This window comes from Caloenas nicobarica, chromosome 10 (assembly GCF_036013445.1).
Source record: "Caloenas nicobarica isolate bCalNic1 chromosome 10, bCalNic1.hap1, whole genome shotgun sequence".
In the NCBI taxonomy this organism is placed as follows: domain Eukaryota; kingdom Metazoa; phylum Chordata; class Aves; order Columbiformes; family Columbidae; genus Caloenas; species Caloenas nicobarica.
Window position 1 is genome coordinate 9,748,461 of NC_088254.1, and position 17,535 is coordinate 9,765,995.

Here is a 17,535-nt window from a genome sequence, read left to right on the forward strand (position 1 = left end):
ACTCTTCTCAAAGTGGATGTCTCAGACTCTCATATCTTATAATTATTAACTTAATCTACTCTCTGAAAAGTTGTGTTAGCTCTGATACATCACAGGCTTTAGTCTACTGCCAAGATAACGCACTAAGTTCTATACTGTAAGTTCAATTGTAATGCAACTGGTTGCAATTAACTCTAATGTTTCAAGTGCCAAAACATCTATCATTAGGGTGTTCAGAACTTTCACAAGCCTCTGTATTATTCTGGTTTAAGGTTATAATAGACGCTGTGAACTTCTAGCAGTGTTAAAATGGTAGTTTCCAAAACAGTATATTAAATCAATGCCTCAAAACAAATAAGACAGTTTGTTCAAGATGAAAACTGTAATAGTGTAAAGTGTCATAACCATTGCTGACTGTTTGCTGCCAACCTTGAAGCTGCAATAACAGCTAATATGTCATTCCTCTTCACTACTTCAAGAACCATTCCAGCAGAAGGGGTAGTCTGCAAACACACAGAGTTGAAGAGCAGCCTGCACATCCCGTGGTATGTCATTTTCTAAAAAACAGGCTTGTGTAGCAGAGAAGTTGAAGGATTTTCTTCATGTAGAACTTATTTTTTAAACTATGTATTATGTGCTGACATTTTAAATGAGATTTGGCTGTGTTTTGGCAGCTATCCTGACAAAATTTGAGTTATGAGTCTAAGATTGGAGTTCAGTTGTAAAGCTTTCATGTTCCAGCTTGGCGGTTTTGGTTTATCATTAGCTTAATATATGGATAGGGCCTGCAGGAAAAAGTAGTCTTCCCATGAAGATATGAGTTTTGTTTTTCAAATCGTTTTATAATTAAAAGCTGTACCACCATCCTGACATTGTTTTCATGGTGATACTGCAAACTTAGAAGGAGCTCCTAGCCAGAAACACTAGGTTGGATCAGCCATGCCTAAACCAGGTATATAAATGAGTCCTTGTAGATGAGGAGCTTGAATTTAAAAAAAAAAAAAAAGTTTGTCACTTCATACTATTCAGTAAGGATTTAAGTACAGCTTTTCTATTTTATCCAGTTTGTGAAAATCATGAACCTTCTGGATTTTAGTTTTTTGTTGTTTTAATTTGACATTTAGTCTGACTTTTCACAGTCAGTTTCGTAGGTTTCTTAACTGTTTTTCTTCTGTTATCACTAATATTTAGTTACTGCCTACTTCATCTGGATTACCCCCAGGCTGGGAAGAGCGACAAGATGAAAAAGGGAGGTCATATTACATAGATCATAATTCTAGAACCACTACCTGGATTAAGCCAGTTGTACAGGTACTGTCTGTCTTTAATGGTTTTATTCATTTAACCTTTTAAACATCTCACATAATAGAAGTAAAGTTTAGACACCGCTTTGAAATAGAACATGCAAAATGCATAAACTAGTAAAGCACTGCATAAAATATCTGAGAGAATGCAACAAGAGTAAGGAACAGTAATACTTATGGCAACCTGCTCTTCTAAAGGTGTAGCAAGAAAGCCTCCTGGAGAGTGACAGCTGATTGAGAATCCTGAAAAACTTCTTCTACCCTTGGTAGCATAATTAGTGATTGTTAGTCAGTGGTGTTGATATTAGACTAAACAAATCTGTGTACTGTCTGGTACTTGCTTTATGAAACTGCTTTCATGAATCAAAAATATAAGTTAACAGAAAAAAATACATTGCTCTACAGGGCTTAGATTTTTTTTTTTTTTTGCCATTTACCATAGATTGCTATGGAACCAGGTCAGTTGTCAACTGCACAAAGTATTTCTATAGGAAGACAACCACAAGCAACGTCAAGTGATTCATCACAACAGTCTTCTCACCAGCAGCCTGAAATGGAGCAAGGATTTCTCCCTAAAGGCTGGGAAGTCCGACATGCCCCCAATGGGAGACCATTCTTTATTGACCACAATACCAAAACTACAACATGGGTAATGGAAAACTGCTCTCATGGACTGAAATTCTAGTTCCTCTCAGGTCAAAGCTTTGCTTTCAGCAAGCTTCTGTAGATTTCTTTAGTGCCAAAATAGCTGTGTCATGTTTGTTAAGGAACATAAGTGACAAAAATGAAGTAATTTACAAGATCTATCCTGACTAGAACATTACGAATTCTACAAACAGTATTGGTACTTGGAAGTTTAGCTTGGAAGGAGGAAAATACTGATGTATATAGGAGTCTGCTTCACAGATGTAAAGCGTCTCCTAAATGACACTGCTGTCATAACTGTAAAACTGCAATGGCTTATATGTGCCGTTAGCAGAAATGAGTTTTGTAATCTTACCTTCAACAGGAAATCCATTACCTTGAATTTATCACGTGGTACAGTGCAAAATGCAAGTTGCTGTGAATTTTTTAAGAAAGCAGGCCAGGTGCAGCTGCAATATGGATGAGGGAGTTGAACAGCTGTAGTTCCACAGAGTGGCACTGCGCATCACTAGGCAGTGCTAATAGATGGACTTAAGCATTTAAAGAGTAGGTCAGTATTACTGTCAGGTGAAAGAGAAATGCATTAAATTGATGCAAAGTGAATATTCATTTATTCAGGATTATGGAAAGACCTTATTTAACACAAACACCTTCCCCATGCCCTGTAAAAAAAACTCCAAACCAACTGACCAAAATAACCCAACCACCAAAACCAAAAAGCACAAGGTTTGTCAGAAACCATGTGGAATGATTAATTCAACTCAATTACACAAAAACTGAGTTGAATGAGGGTTTTTTTAATATAGATAAAATAAAGTGAAAGACCATTACAAGATGATTGTGAACTATTGGGGGACTGAGAATCTCAAGGATCTATCTGGCTGAAAAATATACAACAATTATCTGGTTGGTACTAGGCATATTCTTACAGTCATGAATACAAGAGGAAAAAACAATACAAGAAAACCAAAACAACAAAAGGATTTTAAAGTGCTGCTTGTTTTGTTTTCAAAGGAAGATCCAAGACTGAAAATTGCTCCTAATCTGAGGAGAAAGACTTCTCTAGATCCAGTAGACCTAGGCCCGTTACCAGTAAGTAAATGGTTTTATACTTGTTTTGCAGATACAGTGGTTTAAATACGTGAATTAGAGCTAACAAAGATGGTACATGAGAAAATACAACCTGCTTTTTTCATACAAAAAAATACTCTAATTCGAATTCCAGTGCTAAGAGTAGATGGAGGGGGCAGTGCCCCAACTGCAGGTCATGTTGAGTTCTATGCAAACTATACAGTCAGAAATTTCTAAAAAAAGTGTCTCCTCCTTACAGCCAGGGTGGGAAGAGAGAACTCACACGGATGGAAGAATATTCTTCATAAACCACAGTACGTACCATGTAGTATTCTCCTCTCACTCATCATTTTATTTCTGAACATTACCTAAATTAATGGAACTAATTAAGAAATATCTTGTAGATACAAAGAAAACACAATGGGAGGATCCTCGACTGCAGAATGTGGCAATAACTGGACCAGTAAGCTTTCCTCATGTAGCTTTACATATTTTTCAAGAATACTGTTAATAGAATAAAAAAAACCTGCTGTCATTTTTCGGGTACTCAGTCTAGAAGATGAAACTTCAAGGGTGTTTGAACAAAGCATTTTATTTATTTTTAAGGACTGTTTAGAAAGCTTTCTGTAGAAATGAGGTGGGGCAGAGAGGAGGGGGTGATTTGAAGTGGGTGAGAACCTTTATTTTTTTGCCCACAGTGTCTAAAATAAAACTATCTCAATTCATGAAGTAAACTTGGAAAAAAAAAAAAGGGGAAGGGAGGGGGAAGAAATCAAAACAAAACACAACAACAACAAAATTAATTTATAAGGAGTGAAATTAATTTCCAACTGAAAAATAATAGTCTAGCCTTGATACTTAATCCGAAGTGCAAAATTACCAGGACTAATTGCAAAGACCGTGCACATTATAATTATAGATGTGTTTTAGTGTTCAGCTGATATGTGTGTTTATTAATAGCCCACATATGTAAACAACCGTCTCTGTCCACGGAAAACAGAGGTGTTTGTAGCCAGGTCTGTCATGATACAGCAAGGAAAAGACTGTGTTACGTAAATCACCAGAGATGTTTTGGTCACTTTGATCTGGGGCAGTCAGTGATCTTAGTCGGTCACATCAGCTAATAGTAGCATACAGGATAAGTTCTATGGAGCTGATCAGAACAGGTGTTCTGAACAAAGTATTTTTCATTCTAGATGTTTTTAACTGTTCATGTACTTATAAATTGAAAGTCTTCCCAATACTTAGTAAAACATGTATTGCTGTTTTCTTAGAACTTAAATGCATTGTCTGTGTTTCACAAATATAGACTAGTTTGTATTATATTTATTGTTAGAGTATCTCAAGCATTTTTTTTTTCTGAAGGCTGTGCCTTACTCCAGGGACTATAAGCGGAAATATGAATTCTTCAGAAAGAAATTGAAGAAACAGGTTAGTAATAAGTAGGAATCCAGCAGAAGGGTAAGGAACTTGTGCCTCTAACCAAAGGAAGGCTTACAGTGAAAGGAACTTGAGCTTTGTAACCTCCTTTGGGAAGGTACACTTAACTGTCTGATCACAAATACATTTGTGAAGCAGCAACTCGGTAACAGTTAGCATTTAATCTAGCAGTAGGGTTTGTGACACTATGCAGTGATGAGACTGCAAGCAACCCAATTGAAAAAGTAGAGATTCTAAGAGGTGGAAGTTGTGAACTTGGAAGTAGGTTGGCAACAGAAAACTCTGGAAATCACTGATATGGCATATAGTAGTTTTTGGAACTCAGAATATGGAAATGCAAGTTCTCAGAACAGATTTTTAGGCTGTTCAGATAGAAATCTGTACTGTCATCTTGCTCAGGCTAGATGACTCTAATAAAATTGTTACAGCCTTAAAATCTTAAGTTCACTTGCAACTTCTAGTTTGAATTGGCAGTGCCAGATACATTTATAGCACATAGCATATAAGACTGTAAATAGCATCTGGGTATTCAGATAACAATGAGTCTTTGCACAACTGCAATCAAATTTGGTGTTCCTGGGAGATATTTTATATACGTAGTAACGGCCTTTTGAGTTTAGACTATACTTCACCTTTCACCTGTCTCGAGCCTTTCTAAAATCTATGCATTTTTGAGCTGATGTGTAAATTGCACACAATTATATGTGCACCTTGGTTTTTGTGTTCCTAGTCAAACCAGCTCAGCATTCATTCAAATGTCCTTATCCTAATCTGAGAAGTGATAGACAGCTCAGCCACACAATATAATCGCAGTAATTTAAGAATTAAATACATATGTGGATTTTGAAGCATACATTACTGTTGTCTTTTAAGCATCCACAATTACCTAAATGATAATTAGGGTAATGGATTGATTTATATAGAGATTTAATTATTGAATACTTTAATCAGCTAAGTTTGCTTTTTAATAATTTATTTTATTATTGTTTGAACTTTTTTTCTGAAAAGTTGATTTGTAACTAAAAACATAGATATATAGTTTTTAAGAAAAATGTAGGGATATTTCCCGCTTTCTGAAATGATGAAATATATAGGTCTTTTTCAGCCACCATATAAATAAGAGATATAAGATCGTAAGGTTTTTTGCAACTTGGAAAAAATGACAAATAACATGCTCCCTCATGCAAGTAGTTGTTATTTGTTTGTAGTTTGGAAAGTTTTATTCCTGGTTTATTAGGGGCTTACTCTAAAAGCTCAGCAGCAAATATGAGCTCCTTGGATATATATATTAATTTAAATATTTTCCTATATTATAGTAAATATAAACATTGTGATTTGTTCCTGTGACTTAAAATTTTAAATGGATTGGTTTTTATTTTGCTATTGTGGGAATACTTGTTTGTCATGTATGTCTTCAGTAAGAGAATGGGGCACCTAGCCTTAGTTAGAATATTGAACAAGAAGGTCAAATAAGTCAGGCAAAATCATTCCAAAATAATTTTATTTATAAAGTCTCAGCCTTTTTTTTAAATCAAGCTAATAATATGATGAACTTTCAGTGTTAAAAAATATTCCATGCCTTGCTGCATGCAGAAGAACTGAACATGTGCTGTTACGAGTAAGAACTTATTTTAACCCTATTTACTTGATATGAAATAAAACTCAGTATCTGAAATTATCCATGCTTGTTGAGTTGTGTGTAGAGCCTCTTGTCAACTATATTGTGTTATATTTCCAAATTATTTAAGAAAATTATTTGTGTGCCATTCTTTGTTTACAGAATTTGCATACTTTGCAAGATGCTGGGTTTTGTTCTATTGTTCTAGGTTTTCATATGCTTTTTTTTTTTTCCTAAGAGTGATATTCCGAATAGATTTGAAATGAAAATTCATCGCACAACAATCCTTGAGGATTCCTATAGAAGAATTATAGCCGTAAAGAGAGCAGACTTCCTTAAAGCAAGACTTTGGATTGAATTTGATGGTGAAAAAGGTTTAGACTATGGAGGAGTGGCCAGGGAATGGTTCTTCCTTCTCTCTAAAGAAATGTTTAATCCTTATTATGGATTGTTCGAATATTCAGCTACGTAAGTAAAAAAGGTCTGCAAGACATGAAGGCTAGTTAGGGAAAGCAGATCGATTGTATTTCTCATATCTACTTGAAAAATGGAATTACTCCCCCCACCGCAACTGCATAGGAGGGTTTAATTGTTAATAACTGCCTGGTTCTGCACCTAGTTCTTTGTTTGACAGAAGAATAATGTGGAGACAGTAACTATATCTTTTTTTCAGCAGTCTAACATAAGCCATGACATCTTTGCATAGACAAGCATATGCTGCAACCATCTATGGCTTACAGAAGAAGCATTATTTAACAAAAATGTGGAGAATGTTACGCTGACTGCTTTAAAATTAATAGCAGTTAAGCCCTTGTTGTTGATATATCTCTAGCTTACAAAGGTAATTAGTGGTGTTTCAAAATTGTTATTTCAGCTATGCAAATAGAATCTTCTATTAATTGTTCGATATTAGATTAATGATTTATTAATCCAAATATGATGACTTTTCATGAAAAGTAATACCTCATTTAACCAGTGATGTCTTTCAGATCTTCAAATGTGGGACTGTTCCAATAGTACAACATTTTGTTTCTCTTTCTCTTCCCTGCTGCCTCCCTCAACTTTAGAGATAACTATACTCTGCAGATCAATCCAAACTCTGGACTTTGCAATGAGGATCATCTCTCTTATTTCAAGTTTATAGGTCGTGTAGCTGGAATGGCTGTTTACCATGGCAAACTTTTGGATGGTTAGTATTTATTTTATGTAATACAATATTTAGCTTAATATTGTGAATATTTTGAATTTTAAGTCACATACTGTTCAATTTTTTTTCTTTAAAGCCTTTTTTATTCGTCCTTTTTACAAGATGATGCTCCAAAAACCGATAATGCTTCATGATATGGAGTCTGTGGTACGTAATTTGCTTTATTGTCTATATTAGGATTTTGTGTTCATATTATTTTTTAAATATGTCTTTTAATAACATTGTGAAGGTTGAAAGTGTATGATTCAAAGAAATTTTAGGTTACATCTTTTATAAGTTTGTAAGTTGTATACGAATTAAAACTTCCAATGAAAATCAGAGAGACCTAGACTCTGGTTTAAGTCAGTTAAGCTGTACTGAAAACTCGACACTAAACTTTCTGTTCTGTTTTCTTAAAGTATTTTTACACACTAAGGTTCTTAAGTATAAGCATCTTTGGGATCCCTGTGTCAAACTGTATTCTAAATTAGTTTGTGTCTTTTGGTTATTAAAAAGAAACATTCTTATACTTTTAGAGACTGAAAATATTAATGTGTGAGACAATGTAACAGTTTTAGAGGAAAACATGGCCCTTATAATTCTCTGGTTTGTTTCTCTGAAAATGGCTCTTACCAAGAGTAGTTGTGGGGGCAGAGTGATTTTATTTTTTTTTTTTTAATCCAGTCTCTTTAATCTATTACTGGTTTTGCTGCACTACAAGAATACAGAATGTACTTTCTCTCTGTTTCTGAGTAATTGATTTATAGATGTGTCCTGATTATTTTTTTTTTTTTTCCCCCTGTACTATAGAATGGTTTGGGTTGGGAGGGACCTTAAATATCACCTAGTTCCACCCCCCTGCCATGGGCAGGGACACCTTCCACTAGACCAGGTTGCTCAAAGCCCCATCCAGCCTGGCCTTGAACACTGCCAGGGATGGGGCATCCACAGCTTCCCTGGGCAGCCTGTTCCAGTGCCTCGCCACCCTCATGGTGAAGGATTTCCTCCTTATAGCTAATCTAAATCTACCTTCTTGCAATTTAAAGCCGTTACGCCTTGTCCTATCACTACATGCCCATGAAAAGTCCCTCTCCAGCTTTCTCATAGGTCCCCTTTTGGTACTGGAGGCTGCTATAAGGTCTCCCTGGAGCCTTCTCTTCTCCAGGCTGAACGACCCCAACTCTCTCAGCCTGTTTTCACAGGGGAGATGCTCCAGCCCCCAGGTCATCTTTGTGGCCTCCTCTGGACTTGCTCCAACAGGTCCATGTCCCTCCTATGTTGGGGGCCCCACACCTGGACACAGTACTGCAGGTGGGGTCTCACGAGAGTGGAATAATGGGGAGGATCACCTCCCTTGACCTGCTGACCACATTTCTTTTGGTGCGACACAGGACGCAATTGGCTTTATCTTAATACTCATTTCCTAAGGCTCTTTGTAGTAATGCCTAACAATAAAGGGAAGATAAATATAGGATGAGACAGAAAAGAGTCTAAAACACATTACTTCAGATAAGGCTGTGGCAGTTTATCACCGTTCTGCTATGTGAGAGATTTTTAGCCCTGAGATTGAGTCAAGATTTCAAACGTCTTTATGGGTATTTGTTGCTTTGTATAATTGCAGAGTCTCTATATCAAATACAGGATTATCTTAGGTAGCAGCATTCACTGGGCTGTAATGGAGCCTCTTGTAGCTTAAAAGGTGGCTACTCTTTTATATTTACTATTTTGTAATTCTTTCTCTTAGGATAGTGAATATTACAATTCTCTGAGATGGATTCTAGAAAATGATCCAGCAGAACTGGACCTCAGATTTGTAGTTGATGAAGAACTTTTTGGTCAGGTTAGTATGTTTATGTAAAGTAGAATAGAGAAAACATGCATAAAACACTTGACCTGTGAAATTAGCTGATTTTTATCTGTATGATATTAAGAAAACCCGTTCATTCACAGCCCTGTTGGTTTGTTCATTCAGCTGCTTCTTGTAGCTGGCACTTCCTCATGCAGTGCTCTGTTTGCCTGGCTGTGATGTGATAAAGGACTTGGAAATAAGCAGAGCTTTAAAAAATAGTTCATGATTTTTTCTGAAACAATACTTGTATTGAAATGTAGCTGTTACTGTGAATGCAACTGAGACACAGATATCCATAGTCCTGTTACTTAGTCTGGAGAAGAGGTTGGTTTTATGTGATTGGCTAGAAAGGATGAGCTCTGGTGGAAATGGCTGAAATCATAAATTTCATTGAGAGATAATAATAGGTTTTTTTTTTTCCTCCAAGATGTACTAGAAAACTATGGAATAAACAAGTTCGTTGTGGTGTAGAAAGCCTATCCAAGATAAGTCATGTAGAAATATGAGAGGTCTTGAATAAATATTCCAAGTTACAGATGCCAGCTAGATCCAAGTAGGATAATAGCCTCCATGGTCTCGTGAAACTAAAGTGATCCTAAGTAAGAGCATGAAAATGTATATCCATAATGAACTGAAAATCAGATATTTGTATGCTGAGGTTCCAGTAGTATAAATCATTTGTAACAGGTATGTAGATTGATTCACTTATTTACTGGGACAGTTGCTGAAATTGTTCTGTGTTTTTCCTTGAGATTTGGTAAAAAAGCTGAGTCATTGAATATGCAGTTAGTGAAGTCCAATTTACTCGGAACTTGTGTGCAAACTTAGGTGACTTGTTGTTGCAGGTCAGGAAAAGCAGAGTTTGCCCCAATGCAACCTGGCATCCCAGAATAATACAATTTTAAAATAATCAACCAATTTGTACTTATTTGGGTGACCTGCAAAACTGGTTGTTATTTCTCATAGTTTTCAAATTCTGCAATCTTCAAGAGTTATTTAAATTACCTTATACATACCTCATTTAAGACCTGTTCTATGCATCGCATTTAGACCCATCAACATGAACTGAAAAGTGGTGGATCAGAAATAGTTGTCACCAACAAGAACAAGAGAGACTACATTCAGTAAGTAGTGATCACTATGTCCAGTGTGTCTCACTGGATTGCTTGTCTAGTAATAGGGGCTATGTGTGTTGTATTAACAAAATGAAGTTGTTGCTTTGTATATAAATTGCTTTTACTTTATTTTTTTTAACAGTCTTGTAATTCAGTGGAGATTTGTGAGCAGAGTACAGAAACAAATGGCAGCCTTTAAAGAGGTATAGTTTTACTTACAAAATTAATTCTTCTAAGAATTTGTTGCATCTAATCTTAAAACAAGCTTTATTTGGACATCCTGAGGACCCGCAGATAATGTTGTTACAGGTATAAAAAAGGCAGTGATACTGTTTGTAGTGTCAGCTTTGAATTATTTCAGACTTAACTCTTTTTGGTGTATTTTTACTGAGGTGTTTAATTCATATGGAAAAGCGTGCTTATTTCTCAGTCCTGGCTGACAGCTGCAGCTGTAGTGCAAACCGTTTGATGAACTCTGCAGGAATGAAAATTAAATCAAACTAATAGAATTAAACTAAACTAGCTGGTTTAGCCTTATTACATATATGATATTCACTTATATATTCACCATTCAGTGTAGCACAATAAAGATGTGAGATAAGTCAGAAGTAAAAGTACTATAACCAAACTGGGGACTGCTGGTATCCAAACATCTGTATTTGATGTATTGCTTTGGCTCTGTTTACTAAAGCATTTAGATATCTTTCTCACCGAACAAAAATGCTTAAATAATGTTGACTTGATTTTTTTTTTTTTTTTTTAAATCTTCCCTCATCTTTTTAGGGCTTTTTTGAGCTAATACCGCAGGATCTCATTAAAATTTTTGATGAAAATGAACTAGAGGTAAGTGTATAATGGAAAAGAAAACAAATTATGTTGGAACTTAATGTTACTGACTTAAAAATTGGTGGTGTGTTTTTTGCTTTTTTTTTTTATCTGTCTAGTTATTAATGTGTGGACTGGGCGATGTGGATGTGGCTGACTGGAAGCTACATACAAAATACAAAAATGGCTACAACATAAACCATCAAGTAATACAGTGGTTCTGGAAGGTATTGTGAAGTTCTACTATTTTTTTTTTTTTTTACTTAACCTGTTTGAAAGCTGCTTCCTTTCAGCTCTGCTAATTTATTGTGTGATTCATCAATAAGTAGGTAAATATTTGACCATTAAAACTCTTAAAGTCAGAAAACTAAAGATGAGATGTGTGGTAAGAATGTAAATATGCTACTGATACTTGCTTCTACAAAAAAATCCATGTCTGACTGGGGTTAAAAATATTTCTGTGTAGGTTTTTCTGGCATGGGTACAGTAAAGAGATGGTAAACTCTTCTGTTTAATAAATTACAGGAATTTGACTGCTAGTTCATAGCATCAGGAAAGTTCAAAGAAAGTAGGGGCCGAATCTTCAAGGGAAGTATTTTAACAGCCTGCTGAGCCAGTAACCATACCCTTGTTACAGTGCATTAAAAAATTGTTGACTTCATAGCTTTTAGCAACAAGCAGAGAAGTAGGCTGTGTGTCGCTAAAAAATGCGTATGTATAAAGGATAATGATTTAGAGAGAGCAGATTTATTCAACACAGTTGCTAGCTCTAAACCTTAATTTAAAAATAAATCTTTAATTGTAATCATTATCATATGTAGGCAGTCTTAATGATGGACTCTGAAAAGAGAATAAGATTACTTCAGTTTGTTACTGGCACATCACGCGTACCTATGAATGGGTTTGCTGAGCTGTATGGTGAGTACTTATGATTATGTTTACAATTAAGTAATGAGAATATAATACTGGCATTGTCATGATATTTGACTTCAAACATAGGCACATTAATTTTCAAATTTTGCTTTTAAAATGATTACATGCTGGCAGTTACAAGAAGCAAAGTTAAAGAAGAGTCACTTAGATCACATGTTAGCCATGTTCTAAAAATACTTCATTTCAGTTCTGGTTTTGGAAGTTTTTAAATGTGTAGGACCTCTCAAATTATTGTGGATTTTCTAAAGAGCTGCAAAAATCCCTGTTTAACACGATTGAGCTTGAAGAAAATTCTCAATTATCTAAGATCTGATTACAAAGATGTGCTGGCATCAGCAGCTAAATTCAGATTCCACAACAGCTTCTATCTGCTCAAAAGCCATGGTTGTACAGATAAAATTGTTTGCAAGGATACACTCTAAAGGGGACCACTGAAATCACATGAGTCACGTGTAATGCCAGAAGAAAAATAGTGAACCTCCAATGAGGAGACTGAACCAAGCAGATGGCAGCAAGGAGCAGACCTGAATACCAGAGCCAGAAAACACACTGTGGTAAGACCAGGGGCAAGCGGAGAGAACAACCCCCGAAGGGTGGGGGCTGTTTTGCTTACGGGAAGTCTGTTTTCCACTGCCATCAGCTATTATGTTTTCTGCTACACTACTTTATTAAGGCTGAAAGTGCTCGAGATCCTATGCAAGTAACTGAATAGCATAACTTCTGTATTTGAATAAACATCTCCTTCTTTGTAAACAAGACAGTGAATTGTTTATAAAACACTAGAGTTGTGAACAAATATCACCCACCACAACATATACCCATTTCTCCCTCTCTTAACATCCATCGGAAGGACTCAGTGTATGTTTTCCATTCCATCAGTGAATGAGTTGTGAGTTCCAATGGCATGGACAGGGTCCCCAGCGAACTCGAGCCATGCATCTGCTGTTCACCTGAGCCTTGGTACTGTTGGAGTTACAGCACATGCTCATCACAGCAGAACCCGATCGGACTTCTGCTGCCTCTGTATTTCTGTTTATTTGTCTGAAAACACTAGCAGAGAGAGAACTAAGGGATGAGGAAATAAACTGTTGAAGCTCTGGGCTTCCTTCTGCCCCGGGACTAGGATATCCTTGGGCAGTCTTCTGGCCAGGACCCAGTTTCCGTAGTTCTATTCAATTGTTAATGAAAAATTCAATTAGCAGTTGTCTCGCGCAGTGCTTTTTTTTCTTTCTCTTACAGCTATTTCTGCTTTACTCTGGCCAGCATGCCATCCTCACTAAGTCCCAGTAATGATCACAATTCCAGTACCTGCTTGTACTTGAAGAGCTGTAGGTGGTTCTGCAGCGCTGGTACGTGGCTTTGCGCTGCCGCCGGTGCCACTGTTCCCGGCTGCAGGCCAGAGCTGGCTTTCCAGCGGGACATCTCCCTCCTGTGGCCCAGAGAGGCATTTCTGCCTGCAGGAAGGGAGTGAGCACTTGGTGTTCAAGACAAATCCACCCAAGTTTAAGAACAAGGACAGTAAACAGACATGTGGTTTTCTTGTATTTCTTGTCTTCCCCCACCAAATTCATGTCATAGGTCTAAAGGTACTCTACACAGCACTTACACCTCGGCCATGTTCATAGATCAACCTGCTTTCATTACTGCTGCTCATCTTTAATCCGAAACATGTTTCACATCTTCCATTTCAGAAGCAGAAGGCTACTCATTCTTGGGGAGCCATCTGCCTTGGAATACAATTTCTGTGTTGATGGTCTCCTTGTAGAATAGTCAGAGGACACTCACCATCAGATAACCTGTTCTCTGACAAGATAGTGTTTGGTTTGGGGTTTTTTTTAAATTAAACAAGCCTTCTCCAAACTCTCACAAATGCTTTCAGCAGCTTAAGGAAATGGTTACAAAATGCCCTTTGCATCCACCTGACAAGAGTTAAGAGGTCCAAGGAACTTTCAGATATGACATGCTGTAAGGCAGCTGCTGAAGGCTGGAGTTAACACTTGCTAGCCAAAAAAAGTTCTCTCAGGTGCATATGTACATCCCTGGAGTACATATATGCTCACAATGTTTCAAAAATTTCTCGGTTACTTGGCTCTGTTGTTGCATAGGTGAAGGTGGATATTGAATACTTTCTGCTAGGTTGTATAACTTGCCATGTTGTGGTAAACGTGTCTAAATTTTAACATGGAAAATTTATGCGGTATAGAAGCGTCTTCTGCATAAAATTTTCAATGCCAACTAATATGTATATATATATTTAGGTCTTAGACTTTGGAGCTTAAGGTGTAAAAGTCTCTTGAAATTAAGATGTAGCAAGAAATAATTAAAAATACAAGTGAACTAGGATTATTGACTGTTACTGAGTATAGACTGTATTTGATTCACGTGGATAGCTCCTACTGTTGCCAGAATTGGATTACAAAAAAACCAAAATATTTCATATTTTGACTTTCTAATTATAAAAGAACCACATAGTGGGGTGAAAAGTGATGTATTCTTCTCTGCAGGTTCAAATGGACCACAGTTGTTTACAGTTGAACAGTGGGGTACCCCTGAGAAACTGCCAAGAGCTCATACCTGGTGAGTATTTAGTTTAGGTAAATTATGACCTTAAGTAAGAGTGATAAAATACTTAAAGAGTGTTCATCTGTGTTTCAGCTTTAATCGCTTGGATTTGCCTCCATATGACTCGTTTGAAGATTTATGGGATAAACTTCTTCTAGCGATTGAAAATACTCAGGGTTTTGATGGGGTTGATTAAGACACAGACATAAATTACATCAGTCCAGTGTTGCAATTTCATTTTAAGGGTTTACAAACAGATTTGAATTTTCCAGGGACTACCATTGTGTTTAGTTACATGGCTATTGAATCTTCATAGTATCATTTGTCATGTAAGTATTAAAAATTCACTAACTTTTGAAAATGTGTTTTGCCATTTCCACAGTTTTGTATACTTTGCTAATAACTACAGTATACACATTGGATGGGCCAGTGCCAAGTAAGTCAAAAACTGAAATGTTTTTAAGCAGTTTCCTCTTCTATGGTATTTGACAGACTGTCCTGCAGTACACTACTGAAGTAAAACTGTGAAGAAATTTTTGCGGAGTGTAGATTTGAATTGCTGCTTTAAAAGGAACAACTGAAATTGTTAAACTGTTTAAACAACAACAAAAAAAAAAAGAACAAAACCAAACCCAACAAACTTCATGTAACGCAGTGGCATAATCTGTGCTGCTTCAGGCTGTTTGCTACAGATCTGCCCAAAGCACCTTATAATTCAGCATATTAGGTAAAACATTGGAAGGTATTTGTTTGCATTATCAGCCATCGGTTTGCAGAACATTGACTTGCTGACACATTTTATTTGTTAGATTTCTGTTTTCAACTTGCTTCTGTTAAAACAGTGTAACAAACCCAGGATTTTCATATAAAATAAGCAAGCAGCATAATTCTGAATTGTAATGAAAAATTACATCCTTTTTTGTCTGAATTTGTATACTATCATTGGTTTATTGAGAGTTCATCACTTTTTTGGATAAATTTGTAGTTCAACAATGGATAATATTTTCAATTCAGCCTTTTGCAACAAATTAATCTTAAAGTGAAATTTGTATGGATATCACTCAGTATTAGTTACTGGTAGTTAGAGGCCTTTATTATCCATTCTTGCAGTATTGCACTACATAACAATAAAAAAACATGTTTACAGGGTTTTCTGAGCCAAATTCAGCAGTCTGGCCTGTGCAAACTTCTCTGAACTGCATGGAGGTTATGCACATGTAACCAGGTGCAGAATTTGGTTCTGTAATATGTTTACAGGTTATGCTAGTTTCTATAGCTGCATTTTTGTATTTTTTTTTCTCCACTGTTAGTCTAGAAACCAAATTTGTTAATACGGTATAACCAAAGTCATAACCAACAATGTGCAATTTATTGTAGATCAACTTGTCGTATAAATATTAGTTTGATTTATTTTGTAAATGTGGGTATTTTTTGTATTGCTAACACTTTTTTTGGGCAAGTGCTGGTTATAAATGATTAGCAAAGTTGGTTCTAAAAGAAAAGATTGGTTTATATACCTGGATTGCTCTAATTTTAACATTTTGTTACCAACATGATCTGAAGAAATGACAGTATCTAGCTTTCGCCAGCAAATTTGTTTAGTCACAGTCTTTATAAATATGCAAGAAGGAAGTGTAGCACATCTCTAAAGATATGTAAATTATGTAACAAATGTAATGGGTCTTAAGGGATATTTAAAATCCCACTTTGTTTTATTCTTTGACTAGGTCATTAGGGCTGAGAATATTACATGTAAATAAAGGTAACTTATACAAATTTCCCAAATCTATATGCAGTTTTGTAAAACGAATGATATATCAGTAAATCTGTATAGATTTGAATGTAGCAGGTTTTGTTGCATACTTTAAAGTATAAGGATCCTGAGAACAGTAAATAAAAGTTTATTCTAATAAGTTGTGACTTGGTTCTTTGTGGTGCAAATCAGTAGTCTTGAAATAGCAAGAATTCAGTAATTTTAGTACTCCTAGGTAGAGCGGGGTGGCAAATCCACCACCACAATACACCGCTACTTTTGTGTGAGTGTTGAGGCGCAGCGGTGCTGTTTCCTTGTGTTCTGCTGCCAAGGTGTGCACTCTTTGAAAAATTAAGACCATGTTTTTATAAAAGCTCTAGGTCACTGTATGGCCAGCCTAGAAACGCTACACAGCAGACAGGCGCAGGTGGAGGCCCCGCAGAAGTGCCAGCCGACGACTGCTGAGGGAGGGCCGGGCTCCTCTCCTGCTGTAGGAACACCCTTCTCAGCTGGTCGGCAGGTGCGCAGCCAACAGACAGCGGTGGTGAGTGTAGCAGGACTGCGAAAGGGGCCCCAAAACTCTGCTGCAGGCAGCATGGACTGCCCAGCAGTGATGGGGATGTGCCACCGGGCTTGGTCCGTAGTGCCAGCTGGGGGAAGCAGCCCTGGCACGTGGTGGAAGCTCCTGGAGAAAGGTGCAGCTGCCAGGTCCTGGGCTGCAGGGAGTACCTGGTGCCTCTCCTGAGAGCTGAGGCAGAGCTGGCCTTGCCTGCAGGAGCTCTGCTCTGGGCAGGGCGCTGAGTTACACCATGAAACACCTATGGGAGAAGTGAAAAGCCTTGTACCGTTGGGGAGGATGAGCAGCAAGAGATCATAAGGGTCTTCACAGAGACCTCGTTGAGGCAAAAGACCAAACCATGCAGTGGAACTAAGAAGGGGCAACTGGAGATCCTACTTGGGCAGATGGTGGATGGAGATTCCCGAGATCCATGAAGCTGGAAGCTTGTGACTTCTGACATCAGAAGAAAGGCTGCTTTTCCACCCTTGGGTATGAATTTACAGAATTGCTATGGTGCTGTAATAGATGAAGAAAGGAACAATTTGCATTAAGGGAAGGGTTCAGAACTAGATGGGCCTGAACCAAGCTTTCACACCAAGAATTGGTGAGTGATAGAGTGCAGAGAGTCCCTCCTGTGGGCTTTAAACTAGGTTTGTTCAGGAATGGTGGTAACAGCTTGTGGTTAAGTGAGAGAAG

At 37.0% G+C, this 17,535-nt stretch overlaps 1 protein-coding gene across 3 annotated transcripts in view; it reads left to right on the forward strand.

The window, feature by feature from the left end:
• NEDD4 (NEDD4 E3 ubiquitin protein ligase) overlaps positions 1–16,413 on the forward strand; it is a 58,905-nt gene extending 42,492 nt beyond the window's left edge. For 2 of the 3 annotated variants that reach the window (XM_065642214.1, XM_065642213.1), the window contains 18 exons: positions 459–524; positions 1,171–1,290; positions 1,726–1,932; positions 2,943–3,020; positions 3,259–3,313; positions 3,404–3,462; positions 4,365–4,430; positions 6,296–6,525; positions 7,125–7,246; positions 7,341–7,411; positions 8,988–9,083; positions 10,143–10,216; positions 10,350–10,410; positions 10,991–11,050; positions 11,152–11,259; positions 11,854–11,950; positions 14,470–14,542; positions 14,621–16,413. In XM_065642214.1, the coding sequence (XP_065498286.1) occupies positions 459–524; positions 1,171–1,290; positions 1,726–1,932; positions 2,943–3,020; positions 3,259–3,313; positions 3,404–3,462; positions 4,365–4,430; positions 6,296–6,525; positions 7,125–7,246; positions 7,341–7,411; positions 8,988–9,083; positions 10,143–10,216; positions 10,350–10,410; positions 10,991–11,050; positions 11,152–11,259; positions 11,854–11,950; positions 14,470–14,542; positions 14,621–14,723 (1,746 nt within the window). In that variant the 3' untranslated portion in view covers positions 14,724–16,413. Of the gene's footprint in view, positions 1–458; positions 525–1,170; positions 1,291–1,725; positions 1,933–2,942; positions 3,021–3,258; positions 3,318–3,403; positions 3,463–4,364; positions 4,431–6,295; positions 6,526–7,124; positions 7,247–7,340; positions 7,412–8,987; positions 9,084–10,142; positions 10,217–10,349; positions 10,411–10,990; positions 11,051–11,151; positions 11,260–11,853; positions 11,951–14,469; positions 14,543–14,620 lie in introns of those variants that run through there. The other variant, XR_010606771.1, reaches the window with a different exon arrangement.
• The last annotated feature ends 1,122 nt before the right edge of the window (positions 16,414–17,535 follow it).